The sequence below is a fragment of the Gorilla gorilla genome, chromosome X, assembly GCF_029281585.2.
Source record: "Gorilla gorilla gorilla isolate KB3781 chromosome X, NHGRI_mGorGor1-v2.1_pri, whole genome shotgun sequence".
In the NCBI taxonomy this organism is placed as follows: domain Eukaryota; kingdom Metazoa; phylum Chordata; class Mammalia; order Primates; family Hominidae; genus Gorilla; species Gorilla gorilla.
The window spans coordinates 52,230,228-52,245,645 of record NC_073247.2 but is presented as its reverse complement, the minus strand read 5'-3'; the positions used below and the strand labels follow the sequence as shown (position 1 = coordinate 52,245,645).

Sequence of the window (15,418 nt, the reverse complement as noted above, 5' to 3'; positions counted from 1 at the left end):
GAATGGACTCCTAATGCTAGCCAGAATAAAATAGGTTGAAAATGCACAGATTTCCGTTTCCAGAACAAAAAGGCGTAGACTTACTTTTCACTGCCCCTTCCTTCCTCTATAAATATAACTAAATGTCCTGGAAATTATTCAACTGACAGCAATAAAGGGATTCTGAAAGTTGGGAAGAAAGCAGAGTAGCTTGGAACCTCAGGACTAGAAGTTTGAGGACAATGAGTATAAGTTCACTGGGTTTTCTTTTAATCTCCCATTTTCTCCTAGACTGGGTGCTGGAGAGACCTACAACCCAGAATCACCAGTGGGCAAAGAAAGCAGAACAAAAAGCCTGCTTTCTCTGGCTAGAAGACCAGGAAAGGGAAAGCCCAACAAAGACCTAAGTGGGAGTGCTCATCCCCACTGTTTCACAGTGGGTCCCGGTGGGCACTCTGATCTGTCCCCATTATGGCCCCAGTTGCTGCAGGAGCAGCAAAGCCCCTGGCCCTCCCACCCACTGTTCTACAACTGGGGCCATGACAGGTGGTTTGTTCTGCCAACTACGGTGAAGACCAGACCATTTCAGCCCCTGTGGTCTGCTCTGTAGACAGCAGCAGCAACAGCAAAGCCCAGGCTATACTGCCTTTGCTCCCAACTGGCCCCAGCAGGTGGTCTCTTCTGTAGGGAGCAGTAAGCAGCTGCAGCCGCAGTGAAGCCATGTGTCTTCCTGCCCTCCACCTCATGGCTTAAGGAGACCCAGGCCCCAGTAGGTGACCCCCTCCCCCTCAAGGTTTCCCAGCAATAGCAAGTGGCCCTGGGAAGTACCTTTTATCCCTGCAGATGGCATCAGCAGGGATTGAGTGGGAGTCCCAACATCACCAGAAGAATGAAGCACACCAAAATAGCATTGTGAGGGCTCAGAAAACTAAACTGTCATTGGAACTGAAGCCCACAAAAGTAGTCTAGAACCTACACACTAAACCTAAGCAGGGTGACCACCCTGCTAAAATAGAAGATCCTGTCATCAAGTCTAACAATAAGCAAAACATCCAGGGTACAATTGAAAACCACTTGTCATAGCAAGCACCACAAAATATCTAGGATACAATATGAATGAAAAAAGACATCAACTGATGCCAATACCCAGTTGAATCAGATATGGGAATTTGATGAGGTTTTTAATTCAGCTGTCATGCAATTTATCCAACAGTCAGTTGCAAATTTTCTTGAAACAAATGAAAAGATAGATCTCAGGAAAGTAGAGCCAAGAGCATTTCCTAATGAACTGGAATGTCAGAGAAAAAAAAAGGGTCAAGAATGGTGCCATAATTTTTGGCTAAGCTATCAGAAGGAAATACGGAGTTGCCTTCAACTGAGATAGCAAGAGGAGAGATTAGAAAGCTCAGTTCACTCAGATGTTTTGGGGGATCTGATTGCCCTTTCTCTTGTCTTCCATGCTCTCTTGTGTGCCTTATTGATTAGCAGGAGTCATTACAGAGACTGAGAGGTTGGTCCATCCATGGGAAACTCGTTAAAAGTGAGCATTACTAACTTGCATACTCACATGCAGGGAGTTTGGTTTCTTACCTAACTTGAAAAATTCCCCAAGTGTTTAGATGTTTGATTTTACTATGTCGCCTAAACAGTTACATCCACTATACTCTTATTTTCAAATTTTTTCCCCTAAAGCAATTATTTTCCAGATCATCTACTTTATGTCTTTAGACCTAGAAACTGATTATTACAATTATGATTCAAAACCTATTTTCTGCTGCCCTGCACTGAGCTGAGTAATTGGGTGTAAATGGTTATTTCGTTTGCATGCTTTGCCTTTGTGTTAAGTGTTTTTTGGTTAAAAGACCAGAGGTTGCATTATTGCCTGCTGAATATGCTTATATTAACAATTGTAAAAAAGTAAATTACTTTTGGGAGTATTAATGAATAGGCATTTAAATTGCATAGTTAAATCTTTTCCATCCTTTACTAAGCAAACAATTGGATTACCCCCCATAAGAATTTAATTGACAATTTCCATGCCACATTGGGTAGGGAATATTTCTTACAGAAAAAAGTTGTTTGAAATCAGAAGGTTCTTAGCCATTTCAATTTCATAATTTGTATTTGTCTTGTTATTATAAATACTAAAATTTAGATTATCATGTCCAAAGTCCACTGATAATAAACGCTACATGGGCAACGGGGTGGAGTGTGACAGAAGAGAGAGGTTTCTTAACCACAAGACTGGACTGCTAATGTGTAATATGAGTACGGGGGCAGGAGGTAGGTATTTTATATGGTGTTTCCCAAACTTACTTGAACGAGAAACTTTCATTCTTTAAGGACTCCACAAGATGCCATTTTGGGAAACCCTGACTTAGAGTGTTAGGTAATTACATTTTTGTTTCTGTTTTACAGTATAATTTTGTATAATCCTGATGCAACTGAAATGAATAGAGAGAGGCATATTGATGGCTTTGAGATATCTTTCACTAGCTTATTTAAATTAGATAATTTAATTTTATTTAATTTAGAAGTAGGTTTACCTGGTTATGGAGATCTTTAGAACATGGTTTTAAATGAGAAGAGATTAACGGTATTCCACAGAAGTATCACTGAAATAAAAATCTCTTAAGGAGGATAACAACTTCAGAGTGCAGATATTAACCTCCGCCCCCTAGCTGCAGAGTTGTGATTAATGGCTTGCAACAATACTATTATAGGATAATGTAGCATTTGGAAAACAACCTATTGTTAGTGGCATATTAACAGAACACACCCCTTAGAAATATGATTTACAATGTAATTTCAGACTTCCAGACTTCCATAATTATTAGTTTCCATTTACAAAGGGTGGATATGCACAGAGAATTTGACAATTGTGATAATGCTAGGTACTAGTTAAAAGTAATTAGGTTTATGAACACTAGTAGAGAAGGAGGAGTGAAGAGGAGGAGAAAAAGGTCAATAGTGAATTTCAAAAAAGTTGTTTCTCTACTAAATATTTTCATTGGGCCAATTTCTGATGTATAGGCCCACATTTAGAAAATAACAAAATGTGAATATATAGCTCTTAACATAAAAATGAAAGTTATGGTTTTCTTGCACCAGCCTTAAGAGGAGTGTTCCTGTTTAGGGCAGACCCTGCTAGGCCTTCCTGTTTGTTATTTCCACAAGATATTGTACCTTAAGAGCTTGCCTTTAGCACTTTTTCTTTTTCCTTTCTGGGCTTCTTACAGTCTTTCTATGGGGATGTTTCCAGCAGTCCCTTGGGGAGGGGTTTGGGGATATATTCATGTTTTCTGGGGCTCTGTCCTCTGTATCCTGAAGTGCTGTCATTAGCAGCAATGGCTTCAATTACCTCTCATTCACTCATGCTACCTAGGGAGTATAGAGGTTAAGAATTTAGATTTCAGAGTTCCATATGTTTAGGCTCCAGTCCTAGCTCTAACATCCACTAGCTGTTTGACCACAGACAACCTCTTAGCCTCAGTTTCCTAATCTATAAAATGAGGCTGATATTATATTAGCTATGATGACAAATAAATTATGATAAATAACGAGAATCTATGTAAACTTCTTAGCAGCATGCTTGCTGCTGACATGTTATATTATAAATGACAGTTGTTGATGTCTTCATTATCATGACCCGTTCCTTGAACTTTATACTCCTATCTATATGCCCTCTATAAATCTCTGCCTGGATATTCCATGGAAACCAATATTTTCCAAACATAGCCATGTGCTTCGTTTCTTTCTCAGCCTTCTATCAGTTCTTTCTCTTGTAATTCCTTTCTCATTTGGTGGTATCATTCACCCAGTAACTGTTGCCAGAAATTTGTAAGTTTTCTTACAACTCAACCCCAACCACCATCTAGCTAATCATTCACTGTGTTATCTTGTGAATTTATTTTCTTAAGTATCTCTCTGTCGCCTTTACTTTATCACCTCTTGCTTGGGCTAATGCGATAACTTCCTGAGTGGCTCCCACCCACTCCACAACGTCTCTCACTCTCTGTCATAGTGATCTTTGGTCCCCTTTTCCTTTTCCAGCCACTTCTCACCCTCCAGTTTTTCATGCTAGCAGTACCAAATAGCTTGAAGTGCCCAGCACACACTTTTTTTTTTTTTTTTTCTGAGACAGAGCCTTGCTCTGTTGCCCAGGCTGGAGTGCAGTGGCATGATCTCTGCTCACTGCAACCTCCGCCTTCTGGGTTCAAGCAGTTCCCCTGCCTTAGCCTCCCAAGTAGCCGGGATTACAGGCATGCACCACCATGCCTGGCTAATTTTTGTATTTTTAGTAGAGACAGGGTTTCACCATGTTGGCCAGGCTGGTCTTCAACTCCTGGCCTCAAGTAATCTGCCCGCCTTGGCCTCTCAAAGTGCTGGAGTTACAGGCATGAGCCACTGCGCCCTGCCAGGGCCCAAAACACCGTGCCCTGTGTTTTGACTTGGCTGTAGGCCATTGCACAGGCTATTACTTACCTCTGGAATCCTCTCCTTTCCCTGCTTAGCCCAACAAACTCCTATTCATTGTTTCAAGCCCTCCAGGATGTCCGTGTATCATAGAGGCCTTCTCTCAGTACCGTGCTATCCACAGATTTTTAAAACTCATAGTGTTATACTATTTCTATACTTTATAACTTTACACTAACATTATATATAATGTATATGTATACATACATTATATATACATACATACATTATATATGTATATATAATGTATGTATACATACATAATGTATATATGTATGTGTATAATGTATATATACATATGTATACATACATATATAGTATATATAGTATATATACATATAATGTATATATACTATATATTATATATTATACTATATATACTGTATGTATATTATACTATATATGTATATATTGTATGTATATATACATATATACAATATATACATTATATATACATATATACACATATATACATGTAATATATATGCATTATATATGTGTATATATACACACACACACATATGTCAACAGCAGCCTACTAGATTGGAAGTTCCCTGAGGACAAGAATTGCTTTATTAATCTTTTTCTTGTTTATTCTTTATATTCTTTGTCTTATTTTCATTGGGGAAATGAGGTAAATAAGATAAAATGTGCAAATGTCAATAGAATTTTAAAAATCTTAGTGCTTTAATATTTATTTTTGATTTAGCTAAGATTGCCTAAAGTGTGTAACCAAGTCAGAATTCTCACTTTTGTAAGGTTTATCTTCATATGTTTTCTTGCTTGTTTCTTTCCATGCATGTCTAATCTCCTTCTTCACATTTCTTATGTTATAAAAATCTTTTTTCTTCTCTATTAATAGTTCTTGATATATCCTCCATCAAGTATGGGCTAACAAAGACCTAGAATCAATGTCCCTCTACATTGGCTCTAACCCCAGCCCTTCTCACACACGCATGCACACGCACACACGCACACACACACACACACACACACACACACACCAATCAAATTTTCCAGAACCTTTGCTTTGAGCAGAAATTGCCTTATGTGACCGGCAGTCCTCTCATAAAAGTAGTAAATGATGAGTGTATTATAGTTAGACTCAGACCAGAAGATGGTGTGCTACATGAAATCTAAAGTGAAGTCTACTAAACTTCACTGAAGTATCAAGGTGTGACAGAGGTACTAATTATGTCAATATAAGTACTGAGTTAGTAAATGCTAGTCTTAACTCTGAATTGTTCAGCTTTGACAGGTGAGCTAGATTTGTTCCATTAGCTTATTGGAGATTCATTGCTAGCTGTTTCAAATAAACCTCCCCCTTCTATTTTCAAGGAATGATCTGAATCATACTCCTTTGTCAAGTCTTTAATTGTTAATATTTAGGCAACAGTTCCTGAGACTTTTATTTTAATAATTTTCCACTCCGTGTGTGTTTTTTGCAGTAGCAATGAGTAGGAAAACTTTTTTTTCTTTGGTTTAATCACTGTACCTAAAGCAACGCAGCTTGGTGAATGTATGTAAGCATATGTGTTGGAGCTGGGGATGGGTACCAGAAGTGTTAAAAAGTGTCAGGACAGCATCTCTGTTCCCTTACTGCTATCACATTGATTACCGCGATAATCATTGTCACAGCTGATTTTGTAAACCTTTAGGCTGAAAAGCTTTCACAAAGCTATCACAAAGCACAGGAAGACAAGGAAAGGATTTATTGATGAAATTATATGCATAAGCTCTTATTTAGTGGCAATGACTACACTAAATAGTGTTGAAATAGGGAACAGACCATCATTATCTTTAATCGGTATAGTTTTTATATAAATTTATATATGTCTATAATTTTCAAGATTTTATTCTTACTGCTAATGTTGTCATTTATAGTTATTTTATTTTAGCTTTGTTTCCTTTTTGCCTACCCACCATCTATGTCCCTCAATTCTTAACGTCAGAACTGTATAAAAAGTAGTAGGAAGATCCAGATTTAGAAAATGGGTAGAGAAATATCTAGAAGCACCATGATTTATCAAAATTTTATGTACTTACATAAAATTGTGTTAATAAATGTATCAATGGCTTACTCATTTCTAGTTCGTCATTTTTCTTATATCATTCACCAGATATTTTTTGAGGGCCTAATGTGTACTGGGTACTCATTAAGTTTATATTTTAATATGAATACACACACATAAATATAACATTACATATTATAAGTAGATATGAAATAATATAAATACATGTATGTGTGTATATATGTGAATACACACAGTTTATTCTCATTATTCATGGTAGTTGTGTTCTATAAAGTTACCATGAACGCTGAATGAACCAATACTGAACCATTGCTCCTAGGGGAAGTACAAGGTTGGGTTCCTTCAAACCTCTGGTCACAACATTTTCATCAACCGATCAATACATAACCTTGTTTTATGTGTGCTTCTGTTTAAAGATACTGCATGTAATATATACTGTTGATTCATTAACATTGAACTCACAGCCAACATTGTTATAACTCATGCCTGAAGGAAGCTTCCCTAACTTACGTATTTTCCCCATAAGGCACATCACAGCCTTCTTGTGCTTAGGAACACTAGACAGTCCCTTCAGCACTATGCTTGGTGACCATATTAAACAGCAAAATCACCAAGAAAAAGCGCAAAATGCAAAAAAATGCTCTAAATAGACTTTGAAAAGATGACTTGTCGATGGCATGAGAGCTGAAACAAGAAGGCAGAGCGTCATCTTGTTTGCCCTCAGCTGGCATCATGCACATTGGGTGACTCAAATTTTTCACCATTACATGCGTGCCTGTAAACGACTGAAAGTGCCATGACTGTTGATTTGGGGGTTATAAGTGAATTTTACCAAGTAGGCGAATTTACAGACATGCACTCTGCAATGTAATGAGGATCAGCTGTATATCAACTTTGTGTGTGTGTGTTGTGTATATATGTGTGTAAAAATTTGTTCTTGGCCTTCACTTTCCCCATCTTTGTCTTTTCTTTTTTAAATCATTCACGGTTTTCCTACGTATCTTGTGGTACATTGCACAATTCATTATAAATGTAATGGGGCTTCTAGGCCTGTTGTTATGGACAGAAATTTCATTGCGTTTATTAAAGGTTTCCTGAGACATGATGTGTTTTTGTTTATAGACCTCTCATAAGGTGAAAATTTAACATGTAACTCCAAAGTTTATATGTAGCAACTCAAAGTATTATTTTAAATTTATTACAATTAGATATAAAATTACAACTGACAATTCATATTGACTTTATTATGTTTGAGATGCAGTGTTTTTTTGAAGTGCCTTCAAAAGCCCTTTGTGCTCCTCCCCAATCACAACCCCCTCCCCCTCAAACCACTATCCTGCCTTTTATATTAATCTTTTTAAATTCTCTTTATAGCTTTACCCCCTATGTTTGTATCTCTAAGGAGTATATTGTTTAATCTTTTAGAACTGAGTAGCAAACACAAACTTAGCTGGGTAAAGAAAGGACAATATTACTACTATTGTATGAAGACTTAGGAGAAGAGAAGCTGAACAAGCTCTTGTTCATAGTCTGGCTTCAGATGTTCTGAGAGTGGTTAGGAGCCCATTCTGGGAAGTCGGTTGGCAAGGTCATGCACAAATAAATCCCAAGACAAGGGGCTCTTCACAGGCAGGACATTTCCACTGTAGTGCAGGATAGGGGGAGGTACTGAGCACCCAGCAGGAATGTGGTGGGGGGCACTGGCTGCCCTGCATTTCCTGCTCTTCAGCTCCCTGATGCCTGCCTCCCATTCTCAGGAATAGGTCAAAGCAGGCAATGCTGTACAGTGAAATTAAGAGTCCTCTGCTAGTCTAGGCAGCAGAGAAGGACAGAAATCTCCTCAGCCAATTGTCAGGAAAAGAAAAACGGAAGAATCTGGATGCAGCTCACCTACCTATTCTGTTTTCAGGTTAAAAAGGTGGCCCGTGGCAGTGGGAAACTGATGGCTCTCAGTCTGGATTGGTTGTCCTCTGTGCCTGAGGCACAGCTGTCAGCCCGAGATTTCCGTTCCTTGCATTCCTGGGGATTCCCTTCATCTCTCTTCTGTGTTGGATCTCCTATTTGCTGTCTCCAGGCATGCTTTTTATTGGTCTATTCTTGTTTTAGCAAACACATCCTACAATAATTTCTTCAGAAAGTGTGCATGGCAAGTAATTTATTGAGCTTTTTTGTGTCTGAAAATGTCCTTATGGTTAATGATGGTCTGGCTGGATGTCGAATTCAAGATTAGAAATCATTTTCCTTCATGATTATGATGGTGTTGCTCTATTGTCTTCTAGCGTTGGCATTGAGAGATCCAAAGCTATTCTGGGTGAATTGTGTCATCCTTCCTCACTGCACATCTTTAACCCCACTTCTGGAAACCTGACAATCTCCTTGTCCACAGTGATTTTAAATTTCACAGCAGTGTGTGTATGGACATGGGTCATTTATTTTGCTGAGTACTTGGTGGGTCCTTTTAATTTGAGCTCCTTATGATTTAAATTCTGGGAAGTTTTCTTGGATTATTCCCTTAATTTCTTCCCCTTCATTTTCTTTGTTATTTATGCTCTGCTTTTCCCAAATTTATCGGCCAATGCTTCTATTGATAAATTTCTCTGTGTGTTTTTCAAGGGCTCTTTTGTTTTCTGAAAGTTCTGGTTTTTGTTTCACAATTGTGATATCTTTCTGAGAATATTAATGGTAATTTGAAGTCTTATTGTGTAGTGTGTTTCCTCTAAGTTGCTCTTTTTGTTTGTTTTTGGTTCTATCTTCCAAATTAGAGACTCTTCAGATGTCTTAGGAGCCTTGGTTGTTGTATACTTATGATTAGAAATAGAGCAGTGATTCTCAACTGGGGGCAATTTGAACCTTCCACACCCCAGGAGGATATTTGGCAATATCTGGAGGCCTTTTTGGTGGTTAAAGCTGGAGGGGGTGCTATGCTACTAGTATCTAGTAAGTAGAGGCTAGGGATGTTGCTGAACATCCTACAATGCATAGGACATCCCTGCGCAACAAAAAATTATCTAGCTCAAAATGTTAATAGTGCTGATATTGGAAACCCTATAATAGAGGGCCTCAAAGCTGATTAAGAGAGCTCCGAAGGTGCAGGTGGATCGTGTTGACTTTGGGTTTTGCTGGAGGATGATCTAGTTGAGTAGTTTGGAGAACCTCTTCATTATCTTTAGGTCTTTTCTTCTGAGCTAGTCAGTTATTCAATAGAAAAGTCTTTCATCTCCTGCCTTAAGGGTAAAGATCTGGCTTCCAATATTCCCCGTTAGTCAAAAAGGGACTCGGGCTGTCTGCATTCAGTGTATATGTGACCACATAATACCCTTGCTTTTCATATAATACCCACTTCCTCAACAGCCTTGTGTTTCCAGTTGTGAGACCCTATAGTTTGGTGGTTTTTTTTTTTTTTTTTTTTTTGAGACGGAGTCTTGCTCTGTCACCCAGGCTGGAGTGCAGTGGTGCGATCTTGGCTCACTGCAAGTTCCGCCTCCCGGGTTCACACCATTCTCCTGCCTCAGCCTCCTGAGTAGCTGGGTCTACAGGCGCCCGCCACCAAGCCCAGCTACTTTTTTTCAGAGACCCTATGTTTTATTTACTCTTTCCAGATAATTAACCTGTTGGGATGACGGAGCGGCAGTTATCCATGGTATGGAGTACAGGAGACCACCTAGGGCTCTAACTGCTTCTGTAACACATTTCATTCAAACCTTGTTACTTTAACTCTACCCTCTCTTCACTTCCAGTTCCAGAGTTATCTGGAACCCATTCATGAGTTTCTTGAGGATTCTACAGTATAGATGGGTTTGGTTCTGAACTTTCCTTATTTTCTCTTTGCAGTTCAGCTTTTCCAGGTCTGCCAAATCAATTACCACTCTCCATCTGCTTTCTTGGATTCCAAATTTAATTATTACTATTATCTCCTCTCTTGTACTCCCAATCCTTTTTAAAAACCCCTTTGGTATCATTGTAGTGGAGTTTGGATAGGGAAACAAATTAGATACATTGTGCTCAATCTATCCCATGATCCTGGAAACCAACATGCTGTATTCTAGCATAATTTCATTTAATTCTAGTCTTATTTTGGTATATTTACCTTTGTTATCAGAATTATTTCCTAGACTTAGGTTTTCTTCACATAAATGAAAACTGGAGGATATTAGTCTGTGTCTGCATAGGGACATAGTTGAATTCTTTTCAAAACCTTAGGGGATATTGTAGTGATATTCACTTCTGACATATTCTGGTTTAATTTACCTTTTTGCTTAAAAACATAGACTGCTGTAAGCAGCCATCTGCCTCAAGTAGAACCTTGTTTTACCATCCCAATCAATATTCAGAATTTGTAAAGAGTTGAATGAAGAATATATATTTCATTAAATCTGAAATGCTGTCAATTATCTTATTCCATTTTTAATACGGTCATAATTAGTGGAAATATGAGAAAGATAGTTGTTTATGATGACGGCTTATAACTATCTCTACCAGTATTTTCCCCCACATAAATATTCAAGAATTGACTGTACCTTAGATTTAAAATTTTAAGGGTGATTTCAATCATCAATAAAAGGTACAGGCCAGACTGAAACCTATACCTCCTGAATTTTTGCTGTTCCCTAAACTGTCATCCAAGCATAAGTAATAAGTGTAATATAGTAGGTGTGTTACACTACTTTATCACTCCTCCCTTTTTAAGATGGGAAACCAAGCCAAATTTTAAATTTTTTATCAGTTTCTGCTGAGTTTCCAGTTAATGGGTTAAATTGCAAAAACCTCAAAACATATTTTAGTATCTTTTTAGGGTGTTAAATTTGGTTTACCATTGTTAACCCCCTGGATGTCATTGACGGACAGACCCTTAAAATGCTTTACTTGTAACCTGTCTTCAGGTCTTCAGTAGTTCATAGATATAATTATTTTCTTTGCCTCGTACTATAAAATTAAAGAATTGGGGATTTGATTTGATTTTTATTCACAGATTTTTAAAAGTTTGTGTTTTGTTGTCTAAGTATTCTCTCTTCTCCCTAGCTCTATTAATTTTATTGTTACTAAAAGAAAAGGGGGGAGAAGATATGCTTTCTTCCTCACCTTTGTTCAAGCAGGAAAAAGTAAAGAATTGACTCGATTGACCATGAACAATCAACCCCACATACAGGTCTCGGGAAGTTTCCAAAAAGATATAGTGAATTGAAGCAGACTACACAAATGTATCATAAATAGAGTCCCAAGGGTTTATGTGTGGACAAAAACCAATTACATGAAGCATTTCCTGAAATTGCTTGCTATTGTCAGGATAAGTAATCAGAAGTAAGACATCCAGGTTGAGAATGAAAACGTTTGTCCCTCAGTTTGTAATATTGTCTTCTCACAGAGGAAAATCTTTGAACAGTTTTGAGGGATTATCAAAAGGATCCTCTTTCTGTAGAGTTCTGAAAGATATATTATTACCATTTGTTTTCCTCCCAGGTTAGCTTTTTTAGGTTGCTTGAAAAGAGAGATTTGAAGCTGTGGTATAGTTGATGTCCTCATGATGTCATCTTGGATAAATGTTTAAGTCTAAGATTAAATTTAGTAGTTCATCCTGTAGTTGAAAGAAGAAAAACTTTAAGACCAGCAGTATCACAAGTGTAGTACTATAAATGAAGAACTTTTCTCTATCTGCTAATTGAGCACATGCATCTAGGTGTACTGTTTGTACCTGTAATAAGCGAATGAAGGTGGTTTTTTTGTTTGTTTGCCTTCTCCCCAGGAGGGGGAAAATACACGCATGTGTACATGTACACATGTATTTAATGACCACCATATTAACCTTCAAATAAACCAATCACATTGCTATTGCATTCTGTATTTTATAGTCAATTCAAACACACACAAATCTATATTTGGATTATCTTAATTGTGTTCAGATATTTCTTTTATAACTGTTAACCACAGGGAACCATGTGTGTGTGTGTGTGTGTGTGTGTGTGTGTGTGTGTGTGTGTGTCTGTGTGTCTGTGTGTCTGTGTGTCTGTGTGCGCGCATGTTCCCTGGACCAGGGTATGGGCATCTTTAAATCATCTCAGCTGATTCAACTGTGAGGTCTGGGTCAGCAAATAGCTAGACCAGTGGCTGTGCTCATAGAAATTACTTCCTTTCCTCTAGTAATTTCAAACAATTCTAATTTGAAGTTTGAGGAAAATTAAGGATTTCTCTGTGATTTCAGGTGAAACTGGAGAGGGTTGGAGACCAAACCACGCAGGCCTTTCTCTTTGTAAAGTGTTTGTTCAAGTCTTTTGCCCAGATTTTATTGGAGTGTGTTTTTTTCTTATTGTATTTACAAGTTACTTATATATTTTGGTTCTTGACTTGGACTGTATATTGCAAATACTTTCTCTCTCTCTGGTGTTTTAAACAGGGATATCATGTCAGATTTTCATTTTTTAAATATCATTACAAGAATGAATGGGAGAAACAAGTTTTTCAGTAGTTCTAGTAGAAGATGGTAGGATGTGGGACATGGAGAGAAGAGGACAGGTTCAAGAGATATTTGAGATAAACTCAGTAGGATTTGTTAGTGATGATTAGGTAAATGGTGGGTAAGATGAGAGGGAAGTGTCAAGAATGGCTTGGGTTTCTGGTTCATAAGAATACCACCATTACTATGGACTTCACTTATTTTGTTTAAGATGTTGATAATCTATATAGAATTGTACAGTCATTATTTGCCTTGAGCATAAGACTACTATTTAGAATTTTTAAAAAATTACTGCAAATTGCAAATTTGTTGGTCATTTTTATGGTTTTGGTAATCTTTTTAAATTATTATCTCATGAATTATAGAAAAATATGTTGGAAGTTATATTACTTAAATTTTATTTTGAAAACTGTGTTCAATTTGGAGTCTAAAGTAGAATGGCTTTGTGGTTATATAATATGGCTATTATATAGCCATATTGTATATATTATCTTAAACATTATCTATATTATATAGATAATGAAACAATAAGACATTAGTGGGAAATAGGAACTTAAGAGAATCAATGAATTAAAATTGACTTTTTGTTTTATAGGGGTCCCTTCAGTGTTGTACGACGATGTATCAACAGAGAAACTGGGCAACAATTTGCTGTAAAAATTGTTGATGTAGCCAAGTTCACATCAAGTCCAGGGTTAAGTACAGAAGGTAAGAGATGGATTTCAAGTAAGTTATTTGATGTCTGGCTTTATTCCATCTCCAAAATCCATTTACCAACCTAACCTTCATCTGGGGGTGGGGAAGCAGAGGGTATGATGTAGAGGGAAGTGGGTGGAGACAGTTTAAACTCTATTCTAGTTTGTCAGAATTCTAGGACATAGTATTTGAAAGGCAGGGTAATTTACAGAGTTATAAAATCATCTAGGATTTCTATGGGCCTATGTTTTTTGACTAGGAAGAAAGCAAAAATCTGGACTTTTTTTTAGGGTCTAATTTTGAATTATATTGTGTGGGTCATGGGATGGGAAAGGAAGGAGGTGAAATAATGGCAAGGATGATAATTGAAGATTCAGAAGAAACTTAGTTACCTCAAAATGCATCACTTACTACCTTTAGGATTATGATTTAGTGGAATCAAAAGATTCATATCTCACATTTGGCTTAAGTCACATATGATATATGTGTAAAAATTTGAAAGGTCAGTACTGTTAGGACTTTCAGGACTTAAAATTTTGTTTCAATACATTATTATAGATAATCATATTTATATGTATATTTATAAACAGTACGTAAACATTTTAAAGTTTTATTTTGTTTGTTTTTTAAGCCATAGTTTCATGTAACTGTGACGTACATGCTCATACTTCAGATGGCACAATTGATCATGATACTAACTTTTCTAATTAGCCCATTACTAACTTTTCACTTTTCCACAGTTCAGTAAAAAATGAATCCTTCTTTAGTCCTTCCCTTTTTAATCCCAAGAGCAATACAGTTGATAATTTAGATTGGAAAATCTAGGGCAGTGTAGCCTATTTATATTTTATCCAGTTATTTTACTTTGGGAAGTAGAAGCCCACATATTGTGAGCTTCAAGTTTATCTGTTCCTGGAGATCTTTTTTTCTTTTAAATACTTTTGTGACCCTTTGAATTATTATTATTCATATAATGATTATGGAAGAGTCTTAGAAGTTGCTACTCACAAAGAATAACTGATTTGTTTTTAGTGCTTTAATATTTAAAATATTATGGTAAGATTTAGAGATTTTATATTTTATGGTTTTATGCTCTAGAATTGGCTATTATTGCTTTTGAATATAAATTATTTTGTAAATCTAGCAACATTTAAAATTGACTTTTAAGTGGGGTTTAGAACAAAATTATATTTCCTTACACTTTTAACTGCCTTTAAGCTTAATATTCTATATTTGATTTTTCTCTACCTCTGTTGTCTGACCAAATACTGAGGTAATTTTGTATAAACCTAATTCATTAAACATATGTTCTGATCCTGTTTATAAACTTAGTAAGATTCCAATTTTAAATCACAAGTCTAAGTCAGTTACTCAATTACCAATATTAAATTGGAATAATATAAGCCAAATTCTCTTAAGCATTGTTATAAATAATTAAAATAAATATTAATAACTTCTTTTTCAACCCAAAATTATCAATACCAGAGTTTTGACTTATCTCATTGTTGTACCAAATTCTAAATCTCTCCAGGCTAAAGACATTCTTTCAGGAAACAATTACTTACCTTCTCATTGGCTGAGGTTGTTTATTGACAGATTTCTTCAGCCAGATCTCTTGAGCTACAGACTCAGCATGCCAAGCTGAACCTGTCTCTTGTCACTTGGTCAGGGAGTCAAATTCGAAATTTACAAAAGGGGAAAGGACTTAGTATATAGTTCATATACCTGGTATTAAGTCCTGTCTTCATTTAATATAATATATGGGAGTCTGTTGCTGAAGTTATAG

The 15,418-nt window shown here is 36.6% G+C and overlaps 1 protein-coding gene across 17 annotated transcripts in view; it reads left to right on the top strand.

Moving 5' to 3' along the window:
* CASK (calcium/calmodulin dependent serine protein kinase) overlaps positions 1 to 15,418 on the top strand; it is a 412,700-nt gene that overhangs the window by 56,357 nt on the left and 340,925 nt on the right. For 9 of the 17 annotated variants that reach the window (XM_055376433.2, XM_055376435.2, XM_055376440.2 and 6 more), the window contains exon 2: positions 13,532 to 13,662. In XM_055376433.2, coding sequence (XP_055232408.1) covers positions 13,532 to 13,662 — 131 coding nt within the window. The remainder of the gene's footprint in view (positions 1 to 13,531; positions 13,663 to 15,418) is intronic. The other 8 variants (XM_004064027.4, XM_055376437.2, XM_019019388.4 and 5 more) reach the window with 1 other exon arrangement.